The sequence below is a fragment of the Cavia porcellus genome, unplaced genomic scaffold (genome assembly GCF_034190915.1).
Source record: "Cavia porcellus strain 051 isolate PalLab524CR breed Dunkin Hartley unplaced genomic scaffold, mCavPor4.1 scaffold_12, whole genome shotgun sequence".
NCBI lineage: Eukaryota > Metazoa > Chordata > Mammalia > Rodentia > Caviidae > Cavia > Cavia porcellus.
The window spans coordinates 31286107-31304134 of NW_026947495.1; the positions used below are offsets into that span (position 1 = coordinate 31286107).

At 33.5% G+C, this 18028-nt stretch overlaps 1 protein-coding gene across 7 annotated transcripts in view; it reads right to left on the reverse strand.

Annotated features, from left to right (window-relative positions):
* Lrp1b (LDL receptor related protein 1B) overlaps positions 1-18028 on the reverse strand; it is a 1703137-nt gene that overhangs the window by 584043 nt on the left and 1101066 nt on the right. For all 7 annotated transcript variants that reach the window (XR_010050782.1, XM_063259026.1, XM_063259028.1 and 4 more), the window contains one exon: positions 6553-6753. Coding sequence is in view for 6 of the 7 variants with exons in the window: in XM_063259026.1 (XP_063115096.1) it covers positions 6553-6753 (201 nt within the window). In the remaining variant the exon portion in view is untranslated. The remainder of the gene's footprint in view (positions 1-6552; positions 6754-18028) is intronic.

Consider the following 18028-nt stretch of genomic DNA (forward strand, 5'->3'; position numbering starts at 1 on the left):
GATATAAGATGCCATCAGCCACTCTGCTATAATTTAAAGGAATATACTGAGCAGTGGGCAGCTATGCTGATCAGTTAAAAATGTCTTCCAAGGACTCCACACTCATTAATGAATTGAACACTGCACTTATGTTTATTAAAATAAATACATTAACATACATATATGTGTAATACCTGTATTTTTTCTATATCTGTAGTGATAATGTGAAGATTTACTTATATTTTATTGCTAAAGATATTTAAGTTATGAAAGTTGTACAATATAAGTTAAATGTTAGGTTTTTTTTTTTTATTAATTCAGTAAGGCCATGGGTACAAAATAAGTAATATACAAAAAATCAAAATTCAAAATTGTCCTGGCATTATGGCTGAAATGATAAGCAACTAGTAGTCACTGTGTAAATATCATGAATTTATAAAGAAAGATACCTCTTTTATCATTAACACATATATATGCATGTATTTATGTAAATATGTAAATACATGTTATCTATGTAATTACACTACAGATATATTTACCACCAAATTGTATACCCTAAGAAGTCATAGAAAATATGTTCAGTTCATCATTGCATACACAATAGCTAATAACACTGAGCATTAAGAGGTTAAAATTTGATAAATTTGATAAAAATAAAATATAGCTTTATAAAACTATATGTATCTATCCAAAAACTAAGCAAGTACTGTCTGCTTGGGAAAATTTCAATGTTACAATGCACACCTTTGAATAGATCAATAGTAGAGTATTGCTTTTGCAACCACACTATTCCTTACCACTGTGTACTAGTAGATAAATAGGAATAAAGAAGAAAGAAGTTTTGTTTTTCTTCGCTTGAAAATTATCTTTGAGTGCTTCTCAGAGGCAGTTAAGCTGTATGCATTTCGAGATGTACTAAAGAAAACTGTTAACTAATAAATGCTAAGTTACACTAATATTTGTCTACCGCAAATATTTTTAGTGTCCACAGAAATGTATTTACATTTAAAATTAGGCTAACATATAAGGTTTTAAATAACTATTTTTACATTTTAAAAGTTTCTGTACAGTTCAACTCTTTTTCATATTTTTGTCACCATCAAAAAAGTTACAGTAATAAAAAAGGAGAATGTTTGCATTAACAGTTTTCTCTAAGAATTCAATTCAACTTTGGTATTATAGAAAGAGTAAAAGAGATTCATTTTTTGGTTTCTTCAAATATGTTTGCTCGCCAGTAATCATAATCATTTCAAAACAGCAGTCATTTCAAAGTATCTGCCCCATTTTACTTCAATTGACATTCTTTTTCAAGAGAATTACTATAAAGAAATGTCATTGTGCCCAGCAGGTGAAAAAAATTGTTTCAATGCTTTTAGTGTATTTTGAACATCACTATTCTCTTAGTACGGAAATGCCTCTCTTGGATGCTATCGGAGGGATTAAATGGCAGACTTTAGGAAAAACAAAATTGATTTTGAAATCTAAAACAAATTTAATATCAATTGTACATAGCTAATCTCTTGTCAGTTCTGCTTTCAGCCTAAACCTGTAATTAATGTTGCAAAATCTTTCAAACTCTATTATTTCTTGGCAAATCTCTCATTAATCAGACTCTGGTTAGGAGCCTGGGGGCAAACCTCTCCAGAGTTTGAACCTAGGTTCAGGAAAACCACAGACCAGTCCAGATGATCTGAGGCCCTCCCTCTCCTTGACCCCTTCCTACATAGTGAGAGACTTAACCACCAGAGTACAGTAGAGCTTCACACTTCACGTCCTCTAAGAACAGGTATTCTGGCAACCTTGCAATTGAAATATCAGCTTTGTTCCTTTGTTCCTTTGAGATGTGCATCTTCTGGCAACCACAACTGTCCTCTCAAAGACCTAGGGCTTTCTTCTTTTAATGCAAACATTCCTGGAGTTATTCCTTCTCCCTTTCCCAGCTCTGTGCTCTGCTCTTTCATTCCTAAGATGCGGTGCCACTGCCTCCCATCACACTTCATAATAGAAGGCACAGAAACTTGTGTTCCAGATAAAAATCACTTAATAAACTCAAATGGCTTCGCTGCACAGATAGACCTCTTAGTACTGCCTATTGCTTTTTCCTCACTGCACCCAGGGCTTAAAATTTCTTGCCTTACCTTTTAGTAAAGTTGAGTTCAGTTGCCAAGGGCTCTTTTCCTGTTATAGTAATTACACATGGGTAAAGTCTATCCTTCCTGCTTTAGTGTCCAATTGTGTCTATATTTAACATAGGTTTAATACAAGGATAAAGAACTCCAGTCTTAATGACACAAGTTTCTTCTCTGAAGCATCTCGCTTCCTTGAAATTATTAAAAGGTTCTCCTTTTCAGTAAGCGTAGAATATTAACATTCTTCTGTTCTCTCATTCTTTCTATGTATTTTGGGTAAACATAGACAATAATCTTTCTTTTGCCGTCTTTAATTTTGGTTTTTGTTGTTAAGCTAGGTGCTGCAATTAGGACAAGTGTCCATAATTTCTCTGGTGTGTCCACAGCTAGATTCTTTTTAACATCCTCAACTCTGTAATCCTCTGAAATGTCTGTGCTAATTTTCTTAGCAGAAGAATATAATGAATAGATAAACCAAAGGTAGTGACCTTCTTTTTTCCTTTTATTCCTGTGTGTGTGTGTGTGTGTGTGTGTGTGTGTGTGTGTGTTACTGGTGATGGAGCCCTGGTGTTTTGCACTGAGCTCCACTCCCAACCTATTTTTCTTTCTTTCTTTCTTTCTTTTTTTTTAATTTTTGAGACAGGGTGCAGGTAAGCCCAAAATACCAAGGTTAGGTTCAAACTTGGGATCCTCCAGCCTTGGCTCCCCAAGGTTCTGGGAATATCAATGTCGTTCAAAAGTGATTTTCTAGTTTTAAAGTGAAAAGAGAATGAATTACTAAGGAATTTCTTCCTTTTTCTTACTTAATAAGTGAGTGAAGGATAGGAAAACAAGTATGCTTTCTTATAATTCTCTTTTTATGGTGTTGTATTTTATTTCATTTTATTTACATTTGTGGTACTGGGAATGGCATTCAGGACCTTGCACTTCCCAAGCAGGTGCTGTGCCACTGAGCTATATCCCCAGCCCCTCTTTTTTTATTTTAATATGTTTATTTGCAACGTCAATCATTTTTTATTTTTCCTAACTTAATTTAACATCATCAAAGGAGAAAAGATGGAAACTCTCCACTTTTCTTCCGTACCTATAGTGCACATGGCAGTATTGTTATGTACTGGAGAGATAGCACTGCTTCCCCTGTAATTACAGGGAACAAACATTTTGAGATATGAGTAACTAACCATATTGACTAAACTGAATGTAATTCAGAGTGGGCCAAGTCTATGTTCATTCTGAAACAGGCACAAGAAAATGTTAGCAAAAGTAATCTGGGACATCCCCACAGTGGATGTGGGGGATTTTAACTCACCCCACCCATAGGGCACGTTTGAGGTTCACTGAATTTCATAATAGAAAAAGAATTTTCAAAATACATCAACAAGAGTAATACAGAAGTTTATTAGGCACTGTTTTAAAGTGTAGACATTTTTAAAAATGGGGTCCTCAAGAGAAAGAGGAACCTTTGGGTTCCTCTTTGGGCTGGGTAAATTTTAGGGAAAGCGGGAGTAGAAATCTGTGGTCATATGAGTTTATGAAAAGCATAGGTTCAATTTAGAGATGAGAGACTCACGGGCCTTTCCCCAAGGGAAGGGTTACAGCCCACTGATAGTTGATGATAAGAGCCTCGCCCATCCATAAAGGAAAGGTCCATTTCATAGGTGAAAAGTGATGGTCGTGTCACAGGTAAAAATGTCCAGTTACAGCTACAATGAATTGGCCAACGTTCAACTATAGATGAAAAGCAAAGTCCCAGCATAGTGCACCTTTAACAAACTTAAAAATTTCCCAACAATTTTGTGTCCTCAAGATCCAGTTTTTACTAAAAGTACAATTTCAAGATTATGATTTTCTTTGTTTCCTTTCTACTTACAATTTTTTTTTCCTGCTTTACCTCAGGATCTAGGATCTTTAACTGCAGATACCCCATACTCCATGGGTAAATAAAAGCGGGATAAAGTTTGGCATCTCTGTATTGCCCTTACATGGATCCCTCGAGGTATTGCAGATCTCTGCTCAACAGTGTATTTAGGCAGGTTAGTCACTTTAGAAATGTCTGTAAAATCTCACCTCTCAGTCTGCTTCAAGACTGAGGATACTAGGACAAGAGTGACTAAAGTGATTTTCAAATTTTGTAGGGATATAGTACTGTCAGATTTTAAAATGTCCAGTTCCATTCTCCTGTAGACAAACCTAGAAACCTACAATCATCTCAGATTATGAGAGGGACTAACCCAGGATAAGGGAGGGCTTCTTCCCAGCTGGGAGCCATTAACCCAGAACTGGGCCTCACACTGACAAGTCCTGAAACTTTTTTCTGTGATAACAGTCAGTCTAAGAGAGAAGTGCATTGCAATCTCCTCTTTGAGGGACTTCTCGGAACCATTCTGGTGCCGTGTGTGTATATATACTTTCTGTTTTATCAGTCTTGACACTTTCTTCCACGTTGAAACGCACTTATATAATGGAGACTTAAAATCTACTTTTGCAAAAGATCACTGACCCTTTACTTGGCCCTAACGTGATGATGGGTAACTAAAAGCAGGATAAAAGCTTGAAGCCTGTATTATCACTTTGTATAATCTCCTTTTACACCTTAAACTTTGTATCAGCTTTCTGTTAAAATCCACCTATAGACTTTGAAAAATTACTGTCTAACAGTTGTTGATAATGGTGCAAACAACTGGGAGGGATGTGTCAAAGTCATGGAGACCCAAGGCACATGCGCAAAACAAAGGTCCAGCTCCTAAGAACTGTATGTGGAACGAAGCCAAGAAGTGTTATTTTTCATTTCTTGATTTAAATTTGCTGGGAAGTTTTCGATTGAGTAATTTAAATCTAGCACCCTCACTTAATTTTTTTCTTCCAGTTCTTGCCCTGTTTAAATCAGAATCTCATGGCAGTGTCTTTAGACTAAGCTAATGAAGGCTTTGGTCCTCCTTGTCTTCCCAGTGTGGCTATATGAGTAAGTTCCTTCCTAAACTATGCATGACAGGTCAGGCCTGTCATTTTAGCACTCTGGGAGATTAAGGTAGGATGATCGTAAGTTTGAGGCCAACATAGACACTTTAGGGAGTCAACGAGACTGTCTCAAAATAAATTTTAAAAAAAGTGAAAAATAGATAAATAAACTAAAAATAGAAAAGGACAGATGACGTAGCTCGATGCCAAGATCTTGGGGTCAATCCCAGCACCGCCAAAAAATTATTTCCTTATTTGACCATTACTTTTGCTCTTTGTTAATTTTGGGGGGCAAGAGTCTATACCTAACCTGCTGAGACCTCCAAACAGACCATCAGAGAGCCCACACAGCATTACAACCTTCATGATGTTAGGGAAGATAGACTTGGAGAGCAGACCGTAAATGTAAAAAAATAAATCCTGTCAAATTTGTAGCGTGAATTTGTGTTTTATAATTTTATTTTTAGGGTCTTTTGTTGTTGTCATATCTCTTGTTTCTTAGTGTCAACGAATGAAGAATATGTTATTTACCATTTCAAGGTTATTTTACACAATAACAGCATCTTTGAAGGATGTTTTATTGCATAGATTTAAAAAAGAATAACAGTCTTTGTATTACTCAATATGCTATTAATGTTCAATCAAGATAAAAATATGATAACTGCAGACCTAAATGTAGTTATTTTCTACTTTCAGGAAGCTTCATCATTTCCAAAAGCCATTTTCTCACAACCTCCTCTCAGCTCATTGTTGTTCTTATCACCCTATAAAGTCATCTTCATTACTCTATTGATGCCACCTTCAGTATTATCTAGAAAACATACCTTTTAAAATCTCCTTGATAAATCTCTATTTTCCCCAAACAGCAGAAAATGCAATTTTCTTTTATATTTGTTGTTTTGGTGTAAGAGAAATGGCTAGTCAAAGTGCCTTTAAATCTAAATGGAATCATCACTTAACTAGATAAGGACACTAAATAAAGCTATTGGATGAAGACTAAATATTTGAGAGAAAACATTATACTTACTGGGTTATATTCAGTTTGTTTCATTATCAAGCCTCTCCCTCTTCCTAAAACCTACATTTGTGGTGCAATGATTATTAGACGTGTATAAATACATTGAATAGTAGCAAAATCCATCCTAGATCAAGAATAAAGTTTCTCCTGTATGTAGTGACACACTGACAACCATAATTGTTTTAATTGTGGGAATAGCATGGACATTCAGAGCCTTAAATGCTGTACATAGCTCAACAATTTTTAAATGAGTTGGATGCAGTTCAGCTCTTTTCTGCTTTCAGAAATTTCTGATCATATTTAAAAATTGTGCATAGATATATTGTACCTGAAATATACATGTAAGATTGAATGCTAAAATTGGAATTGAAGGGAATGAACAGGAATTCATGCTCCCATAACAAACAAAATCACAAGGTAAAAGGTTCTCATTTTCAGAGAAAGACAGATCAATTAAATAAGTGATACCGCAGAGATCGCCTTCATCAGACCCATCAGGACAATCTCTCTTCCCATTGCAGAGTTTCTCTGGCTGCAGGCAGACTGAAGTATCATTAGCACAAGGGTACTTTGGGGGTCCACATAAGAAACTGTCACAGTCTTCTTCATCTGACTGATCTTCACAGTCGATATCTCCATCACATACCCACGCTTTGTTGATGCATCTCCCTTGAGAGAACAGAAAGTCCATGCATTTGATTTTGTAATTAGGTCACTGTAAGAATGAGTAACCACTGGTGTCTTCACTCTCAGGCAAAATTACACGGAATTAGCGAAAAATCTATTTGCTGATAGTTTTTTTTTTCCTGATAGCATGTGTATCCTTCTTATCTTAAAATACTCTTTGAGTTTATTTCATGAATTTTTATTTAGTTTCAAGTTATTTTCCTGTGTTATTAAATAAAATTTTATGACTATTTGGAAGTTTAATTACAGTGCTTTCAGAAGCAAATTTCAAAACACATTTGTATAGCAGCGCATTTCACATGCCTCAATTTAGTTATAATTTATCAGTTCCTACATGAAGTCTAAGTTTAGGCAAATATTTCATGTTAAGAGGATAAACTGCGCTTCTGCTTGACTGTATAAGCTCAGAATTTCAGTTCCTCATACCAAAAACAAATATATGCCACTTCATAAAAGACAGTCAATTGTAGTTAAACTAACAATGTATACATAGAAAGTGTAGAAATATGTCTTCTTTTAATTGTTTTAAAAGAAAATAAGATGGTTATTTGTGACGGCACATTTCAAAAGTAACAGTGTGGAACACACAGAGGACAATGGTCTCTGTTGTGTAAATTTTTAAATTTCTTTTCAAATTATTGTTATTTTCCCCACTGTTTTTTATTTGTCTTTTAATCTATTATTTTTTGGAGTATATTTTATTATGGAGAAATTGTGGAAATATCTAAGACAAATCAGATTATTTTCTGACCCTATAGCCATGTCTTTTTAAATATATATATCAGTAAATAAAAATGCAAAATATTATAACATCTATTTATATATATTATATTGAACTGACTAAACTTGAAAGTTTAAAACAATTGAAATAACAGTGAAAAATAATTTAAATCTGGTACTAGAAATATATTAATAGTTACACACACTTACAACTCCATACATAATCTTTTCAATAAAATAAAAATGTATTTAATGATATTGAATATTAATTATTAGTACAATAGTCAAAAAGAATAACAAATACTTCATGAATAGTGCAGGAGAAATATAAACTTTTAACCAAATGAACAAAGTGAATATTAGCATATGTTATTTTGAAAATAATACCTGTGATAATGGTTACAAAAAAGAATGAGAATAGGAAATATTCAGCTAATATAATTTTTATGAAATCTACTAAGACTTAAACCTACAAGAAAATTATAATTCAAAAACAGAAATCTATTTTCAAAAATACAAAAATCAGTAGATTTTATATATAAATTATATGCCATATAATGAATATCAAGTAAGTGTGGGTTTTTAAGATACTTCTTGTGTTAAATAGAACATATCTGTATAATATTCACATTAAACAGAATTGAAAACTCTTAAAAGACACTTAGAAGACTTTAAAAAAATCATTTTCTCTTAGAATGACTTGGTGTTGCAAAAATATTAATTATTTTTATCTTAATGCAAACTTTCCAAACGAGTAATGATCTTAAGGTAACTTTACAAGCTTATTCTAAATTTATGAAGAAGAAATTGCAAAAATCATTAGGCATCATTTTATTTTTGGATTTTTTAAATTAAGGATTGGGTATAATTTAAATGCATAAAATCATCACATTCATCATGGGGAATTTGTGCCTGTACATGATATGTCTTAATTCTTCTTATTTTTCCCATTCCCCTCTACTCCCTTCATCCCTTTTCCTCTCCTTATTTACAAAGCTTTGTTTCTAATTTAACCTTTTTTTTTCCCTCATACTTTTTCTTTTGCATTCTTTGCTTTATCCTTCCCTACTCCCTACTCAGCCACAAAGAAGGGTAAGTCTGAGAAATTTCTAGGCCAATGGATGCACTTTGAGACCACGGTCTTAAGTGGAATAAAATGGACACACATGAAAATATTGCACTGTCTCTCTGGTATGAGAAACTGAAAGTATAAATAAGAATCAACATGCATAATAACAATTGTGAAATAGAAATTGCTCATTAAGTGTATTTTTTAAAAAAGAAAAATTATTATGAGTAAGAGGTATATGTGCCAAATAATTAGAAGCAGTTTAAAGAAAAGTAGGCAAAATATTTTTATGAAACAATATCAATAAATAGAGCAATAATTACGTAGCATCAAGACATCAGAAATAGGCCCATTTATGTAAATGATGGCAATATACAAAATAATACTTAGTTAAATCACTGTTCAATTGTCAACAGCCAGAGCATCTGGTGGTGATGTGAATTCCAGATACTTAGATGGCACTGTCCCTGCGGCCTTATCAGTTTTATCCCAACAGTCTGTCTAGCTTTACTAGACAGACATTTCACAGTTATGGTATAACTGACTTTCCAGAGTCTCCATTGTAACTTTGGCTTTATTTCCACGATATTACACAATGTCATCATGAGGTCTACTTGTCTGGCTCTTTAGGTCTTCTTTTGAAATTTGGGTAGAAGCCTCCCTGATCTCATAGCATTTATAAACTGCATGTTGGAAAACCAGTATCACGGAGAATATACCAAGATATGGTCTTGGTTAAACGTTTGTGAGGCCAGCTTGAACCACAGCTACAGCTGCATCTAAGTGCCTGAATGTCAGAGCGAAGGGGAAATCAGCAAACCAGTATCTTAGGTGACCATTTGAAGCAGTGGTAAAGGGATCTCTTCTCAAATAACAGGCTTACATTTTTGAACACTTGAGCTTATGGTGGGTGTTGTCCTGCTGATTTCTGATATGCTCTATAAACATTTTTTTTTCCTACACCCATCGATGGTATTTGGTTTGTTTCCAACAATACTAATAACTTCAGTGGCCATAATCCTTTGGTTCTAATTCTATATATGGTTCTTAAAGTTTTTCAATTTTTCTCCCAATTTTCACTATAAATTTGGCTATAAACACCTGACAGTGCCCTACCGCAACCTACATTTTGGCCTGCCTTGGAATTTCCTCATCCAGATCAGCCCACTAAATGCCTGAATTTCAGTTTTGTGCAGTCTCAGAATATGGGCAAAACACAGACCAATATTTTGCCAGTGTGCAAACCGTCTAATTATCAAGAAAGCCATCATTTCTTACTGACACCCCCTGAGCTTGACCTTTACTGCTCCTGTTCCTATCAGCATGAGACTTAGACATGTGCCTGCTAAGAAACTGTTTTGAGGCTTCTCAACTTGGACTGACAAATCCTTCTAAAATCCTCCTTTGAACTATTTCCAAAGGCTTCTAAATCATATGATAGGTACAATGACGGCAATGGCACCCTCCAGGTACCAATTTTTTCTGTTAGTCCCTTTTCTGTCACTGGAATACAATGCCTAACACCCACAAATTAAATGAATAGAAGTTTAATGAGTTATGGTCTCATGGCTTCATTCCATGATGGGAGGTTACAAGGCAGGAATAATTAGTGGAAGGATCGATAGAAAAATGTTTATTTCTTGATAAGGAGAAAGCAGAGCAAAGAATGCTTCCAGGGAGGAAAGGATCAGGCAACACATACAATATACAAAGCAACTTTTCCAAGGCCCACCCAGGAACGTCCAGAAGTGTGCCTAACTAATCTCCTGGGTATTTGTTAAACGAGTCAGTTGACATAATTATGATTTCCCTAAGCAGCAGCTTAACAACTTAAGGGGTCCTGCCCTAAAATAAAAAGTAAAAAGATAGGGACTGTGTTTCAGAACTAAGTTCAATCCCCACAACTGAACAAAAATGCACTTCAATATAGAATAACAGTTACTAAAAACTGAGTTGAAGAGTGAATAAAGAGAGACTGGATTTAATCAGTATGCATGTTTTAGAATGTCTCACTGAAGAACTCGTTGTACAGTAATATGTACTATGAACACATGTTCATAAAAGTTCTAAAAATACAAAGAGGGCACATTTCATTAAAATACAAAGATTTCTTTGGAATCAATAGGATAAGCATAAATCTAACATAACTGCAAGGTTTACAATAATGATTTACAAACATTAGCTATTTAAAAAGTGAACTAAAACAGTAAACTAAAAGGACTATTTGGCATAGTTTCTTCTTTACTAGCTATATCAAGATCAAAAAGTCAGACAATATCAAAAAAGACAACAAAAATGTTAGAAATAATTCAAATTTTTGGAGGCTATAAATTGACATAAGCTGTCTATATGAAAATTTTAAGAAATTTAGCAAACAAAAATGTATACTTCAACACAGGCATTCTAAATGTAGACAGTGTTTCATTAATATATCAGCACAAATGCAATAGATGCACACGCCTATATATGTATATTTATAATATATATAGTGAATATAGTATAAAAACTACACTTACAATTTAAATCATCATTCCAAGGCTTGTGCCATGCATTACAACTATTTTGCATTGTGAAAGTTTATGCTTGAGTGAAAAAGAATGAGACCCTAAACATCTTAGTGAAAAAGTCTTCAAAATACACCAAATTAAGAAGGCACAGAACTTAAGATGTATAGGCTTTCTTTCATGTTACAATGGACATACCTATCTATCAATTTATATGACTATATTTCCATAAACATATCAAAATAAGTACATTCATCCATCAGTATCCACAGGGGACTCGTTCCAGGAAAAATAAGAAAGCCCTCTCCCCATTACCAAGAAGCTCATAATCCAGTTGAAAAGATCAATGTGTAACATTTAAATGTAGTTTAAGAGACAACACCCTATACTTAAGTATTAAATTGGTACCATTTGCAAATGTAATAGAGACTTAAAATAATATAATTTCCAATATAATTTTTATCAATAATGTACAACTTCTTTTTCCCCCAAGTATCATTAATATATCATAACATTTTAAACTATTGAACCTACCATGGCTGTAGAATTAGTTCAATAAATGTAGCTATAAAATTGATGATTTAGAGAAAGAGTAACAACAAAAATGTTTGCTATCCCTGACTTAAATACTTCCTAAAGAAAGCAATGAATAATAACATTCAGATGATTCTAAAACCCCATCATAGTTTATTTCATCAGAAATATGAACAAATACAAGTATATAACACAAATAAAATTTTCAAGCTTATTTAGGTGCCTTCTCTCACTAATTTTGCAGAGAAGGTTGGAAGCTTGTTTATCTTTTTCTTGTTTATCTTAGTTTCAATTTTTACCAAAATGTCGGTCAGTTGGTGACCTTGGTTTTGTAAGTTTAATTCCCAACCCCTCACCATTTGTTGGGTTAAAGATAACAACTTCAGTAAATAAATTTTAAAAATCTTTTCTACTTGCTCCACATGAAGAGAGATTTTTACCTAGTCAAGTCATTGGCCTTCTTACAGAACAGAAGCCTGATCTCAGAGCTGCAGCACTGAGCTATATCCCAAACCGTTTCTGTTTTTCATTTTGATGCATGGCTTCACCGAATGCCAGAGAAGTTTGGGAACTTGCGATCTGTCAACTCAGCATTTCAGGGTGCCAAGACTACAGGTATGTGCCAGCATGCTTAGTTTGGACATGAAGTCCTAAATGAATAAAGTCTGCAGATTTCCTTACTGAAAATTCTTCCTTTATATATCATACTGGATAGTTAGGTCAAAATGGCATTTTAAACACAAATAGAAATTAATAATATTAAATGTGTTATACAATTTATAAGTATCCAAGGTATAAAACACCCAAATTCTTCAAATAAAGTTTTAAAAATGTGCAATAATGACCAAGTTCAATAAAATTATATCCCCTAAAATAACAAAACAGCATGCTAATATAATAATATCTAGAAAAGTCACACACATATACTGCAGACATTCTAAGAATTATTTTAATTTACTTACCTTGAATATGCAGTTAAGGTTTAAATTGCTACAAAGTTAGCAGCTGTAGAAAAAAATGTTTTTTTCTTAATCTCTACACCACATGCTAGTTCCCTGAAATAAATTAATATAGTCACTTCTTGAATTTTTCTTTCTTGTTCAAATGTTTTGTCCATTTAAAAAGTATATGCAAGCTGCTTCACTTATTGTAATAAAAGACAACTCATGTTAAAAGATAGTTTCTGTTTGGGGCTTTGACTGGCAGTTAATATTAAAGTATGACCATGAAGAGAAATGCATATTTGAGAAAAATCTAATAGATTTACTCAAAGAAGATATTTACCATATATTTTACAATACAGCCTTTGAACTTTAATCATTCTTTAAATTTTTAAACCACTGACCTTTAATGCCACATGAATATTTATTTGTCTAGTAATGTTCAGTTTCAATTCAATTTAGCAAATATTTATTGAGTAGTATGTGCAAGATTATCTATTAAATAGTACAGAGAGATGAGAAAGACCAATTTGTCATCTTGTGGACAACAAAGTTAGAGACAAAATTATTATTCTGAACGTATAAAAAAGAAGATAAAAGCCATATAACTATCACACAATATTGTGAAATTTCAAGGACACAGAACAATGCATGATTAGTAGGGTGAGAACAAGATTTACTGAGATATTCTTACAAAAGGGTATGAGACACAGTAGAGAATCTTACATATGGACACAAAGAAAAATAATTTCATAGAAACAACTGTTTTCCGTGGTACTAGGATTGAATCCGGAATATTTGCATTGAGCTGAATCTCTAGTCATTCTATTATGTTTTTGGTTTTAAAATAAGGTCTAGGTACATTCCCCAAGTGGACTTTAACCTGGAATTCTCCTGATTTAACTTCTTCCAGTAATGGAATTGTACACGAGTCACCAAGCACATGCAATCTTAACATTCAAACATATAGTGTCTGCAAAATAAGGAGCACACAAAACATAAACAGTGTGAGAAAAAAGTCAATAGCATGGTAATTATTCCTGGTACTCAATAAGAATATGTTTGGGCATAGACGGTGGACATCAATCAATCTTTAATTTGGTCTCTGTATTATTACTGAGAGGATAAACTATAAAATTCTATTTTGTACATCTATTTTTGGTTTTACAGTAAAAAGTATCTGACTGATATAGTTATATGGACAAATTATCTTAAGAACAATATTGACAGAACTATATACACTGAGTATTGTGGATGACTTTCAGTGGTACTAGCCTTGTTTAAACAGGATTAGCCTTGTTTTCTAAGTCTAACTGACCTAAAAGATGGAACTCCTATCTAAAGGCCCAAAACAAGGGGAGATGGGACCTTGACTTAGTAATTTTTGTTGCTGCTGAGAAACAATCCTAAACATCCAATATTTAAAGGAGGACACATTTATTTTGATTCAAAGTTATAGGCCCTAATCAGAGGCAGACTGGCATGGTAGAGTGACACATACAGAAAACGACTGAAGGGCAGATTGAGGAAGGCAGATACACCCTTGTAAGTCATGTCCCCAGTGACCTGCTGCTTCCCACCAGATTCTTCTGTCCAACAGCAGCCATCTGTAACATCCCATACGTCAGTCACCACCTAAACACAAGGGGCTCTGGAGTCCATTTGAAATCTAAACCATGGGAGATCTGATCAGAGAGAAATAATGGACCCATTTGGGACCATGTATCACATAATCATTAAGTACTATGTCAAGATAAATCGTATGATCAGTTTAGAGCTTGAAAAGTAAAAGGAAGGCAAAACTACTCATACAATGACTTGAATTTAATGATTCTGAGAGGAAAACATAGGCCCAAACATTCCAAGTTAGAGATAATTCAAGGTTAACCAAAAGCAATAATAGGTCAGTAACAAAATGGTAAATTTGGAGACAACAGAGAGGCAGAATTATTGAGGTCAAGACTTGGAAAATAATCCAAAATACAGCATCAGTCTCCTTTATATCTGAGTGTGTTATGGATTGAAGATGATTTTAATAAAGTCATAATAATGAGGGAGAATTTTTTACTTTCAGTTAGAAGAGTGATATTCAGTTAAGCATTAAACAAAATAAATTTAAAGTATGGAGTACATTTCAGTGTTGTTAATTTGAGAGGCATTTACCTTTAGGTTTTAGATGAAACTCTGAAGACCTCATAGAAAGAACACAAAGAGTAAAACAAGTGAATTCAGAGGAAAAAATGTCTGTGCAACACTTGCTCCTAATTTGTGCTCGAAAATATTTAAGTGAGAAAGACAAGTCTAAAGGCTGGATATAAAAGAGTAAATCATACTGTGAGACTACATAAGCACAGAAGTGTTCAATGAAAGAACATGCAAGAATCAAGAATTCCAGTGAAAAAAGAAATATTGTAGATTTAAAAGTTAAAAGTGTCATTGATTGTTTACCACACTCTAGTCATTCTTTGTACATTTTATTACTTGTTATTTCTTATCACTTCTATTTTACAGGTCAAAAAACTGAAGCAGAGAGTTTCAGGAACTGAACTCAGGCAGTTAATGAATGGTAAAGTAGAATCCACGGCTGAGAAGAGCATGAACTGAAAAGTTATTGCTGGCAACTAGTGACAGAGCAGTTTTCCTCAGTGGTGGGACTTGCTGTTAGATCTCAAGGATGAGTTGGACAAAAGACAACTAGGTTCACTACACCAAGTGATTTAAGAAAGGGAAAGAGGAAGACAGAAAAGACACTGCCATTCATAGAAGCAGAACACAGTATGATGCAACTGTCAATATGAAATCTCCATGTGTACCAGTTCAGGCTGACCTTGAACCCATTACGTAGCCCAAGCTGACTTCAGATCCACAGTGATCCTCCTGCCTCAGCCTCCCAACATTTGGGATTATAGGCCTTATGGTACTGTACTTGGAACTTCATCCTAACTTTTAACCCTACACTGGGCTCAGGCTTAAAGAAAATGCATGTTGCTTATTTCTGGGGAATCTGGAGTACATGTTACGTGTGTTAGCACCAATCTATCGCAACTCCTGGAAAGGCAATAAATCACATTAGGGTAAAACTTTAATGACTTCTCATGCTTTTTTTCCTGCTACTTGCTCTTCTCTAAGAAAAGATAAAAATTCACAATCATTTTTTAATTCTTTACAGAAATACAATTTATTACAGGCATGAATTATTTCATTTAATTAAATATTATATACTATGCCTCTTATGATTTTTACTTTACACTCAACAGTTAATCAGAGGGAAACCTCCATTTCAATACAATGATTTCTAGCCTTTATATTTGCTGCAAGGTATTCTACCTTAAGAATATCGCACGATGTCTGTTTTTGCCAACTGATTTTATTTGAAGCAGTAAAGTATTAGCAACAGTTTAATAAAAAGTAAATATATGAAAAAATCCTCAGTATCACATGTTCATAAGCAAATGATGGCAGAAATCCAACATAATGACACATCAGATGGTATGAAGGATGCAGAGCCACACAGCCTTCCACTCATACCATGTGGGAATGCAAAATGATAAAGTCACTTTGGCAGACAGTTTGATAAGTTTTTATAAACAAAATGCACTTTTACTATACTATCTAGCAATTGTTCCTTGATGTGTTCCAAGGTTGAAAAATTTGTTCATGTGAAAGCCTGTATATGAATATTTATAATAGTTATATTCATAATTGCTAGAACTTGGGAAAGACAAATGTATCTGTCAATGGGTAGATAAATATGAAGATTGTGGTGCCTCTAGACAATGGATAATTATTCAATACTAAATGAAAGGACTTATAAAAACTTAAGGGAAATGTAAGTATGCATTGCTAAATGAAAGATGCCAATATGAAAGGTTATAAAACATATAATTTCAACCCCAAAAAAGTCTTTAAATGCAAGACTATGGAAACGATAAAAAATACCAGCAGTTGCCTGAGATTTCGGGCCAGGTAAAGCCTGGCTGAACAAGCAGAAAACAGAAAAATTTTAGGGGAGTAAAACTATCTTTTTGTGATATTTCAGGATAAATATTATCATATATTTGTGAACATCTAGAAAATGTGTTACATTAGGGTAAATCCTCATGTAAATAAATTTTGGATAATATGTTTTGTCCACAGAGGTTGACTGATTTCAAGAAATGAACTCTTCCATTACAAGTTTTGATAATGATTCCATGCGAGCATGGGCTGGTAACAAAAGGCTTAAGGAAACTTTATAGTTTTTGTTTTTCTGTGATCTTAAGTGGCTCTTAAATCATTACAAAAATTTTATTCAATTCTGAACATTTAAACACATGTATTATGGTTTGTTCATTAATGCAATGTTTAATGTGAAGGGTGATTTTAGTTTTTAAATGGATGACTTCAAAATTTTTGATACTATTAATTTTAATTTGTGTATGAAGATTGCCTTCTGGAAATTGCCTAGAAGTTGAAAGTTTTAAGTCTTCTTTGAAACGTAACATATAGTCAAATTAAAAATGAGTACATGCCAGTGACGTTTGTAAGAATCTTTCAATATAATGAGTTATGTACATTAAAACACATTATTCAAACATTTTGTAAAATTTGTATAAATATCTTTGTACATCTCATCCTCAAATGATAATCTATTTGATAAACACATACTGGTGGAATTGTGGGTGAAACAGCAAGCACCTTGGAACACTGGCATCTGTTGCCAAATCCACTAACCTTGAACGTCTGCTTGATCTACTTTCATCAACACAGATATTACTGGATTTGGTAATTGCTACAAAACTGGTATTGTATAAATGTGGTGTCTCTATTGTTTTGGGTGTTATGAGCTGAATGTTTGAGTCTTCCCAAATTTTACACTGAAATATGGGTCCTCACTGTGAAGGTACTAGGAGACAGGAGTTTTAGAAAGTAATTAGGTTCCAAGGTCAAGTTCTCAGAATGAAATGATCAGCACTGTAAACCAGAGGGTCCTAGCCAGACAAGTAATCTACTGGCATTTGACTTTGAATTTTTGACTGCTAGAACTGTGAAAAATAGTTTTATTGTTGCTGTTGTTCACACCACCTACTTTATTGTAATTTGTTATTACAACTTCAAGTAAGACAGTGTAAATTTTCATTTTTTAAGATTTCAGTGTTTGTACTTGTCATAAATATGTATGTGTGTATATAAATGATTATATGCCATAGTGTACATATTTACTTATTTATTTTTAGGAATATTTTGAATTTTTTCCTCATTAAGAATTTCAACATTCTTATTTTAAACTTTATTTGGATTTATATTTTATTTTCATTTAATGATGACTAGTTCATTTGGTAATGACTGATTTTAGGACTGATGTGTTGGAGAGTTTCCTCATGTATTTTAGAATTCTGGGTTGCAAACTCATCTTGTAGAAAAACTTCCATTTTTCTGTGTTTACATATACCTTTCTATAAGTGACTCTGTTCGCACTTTAGAAATGTATTTTATGCATGCTTTTTAAA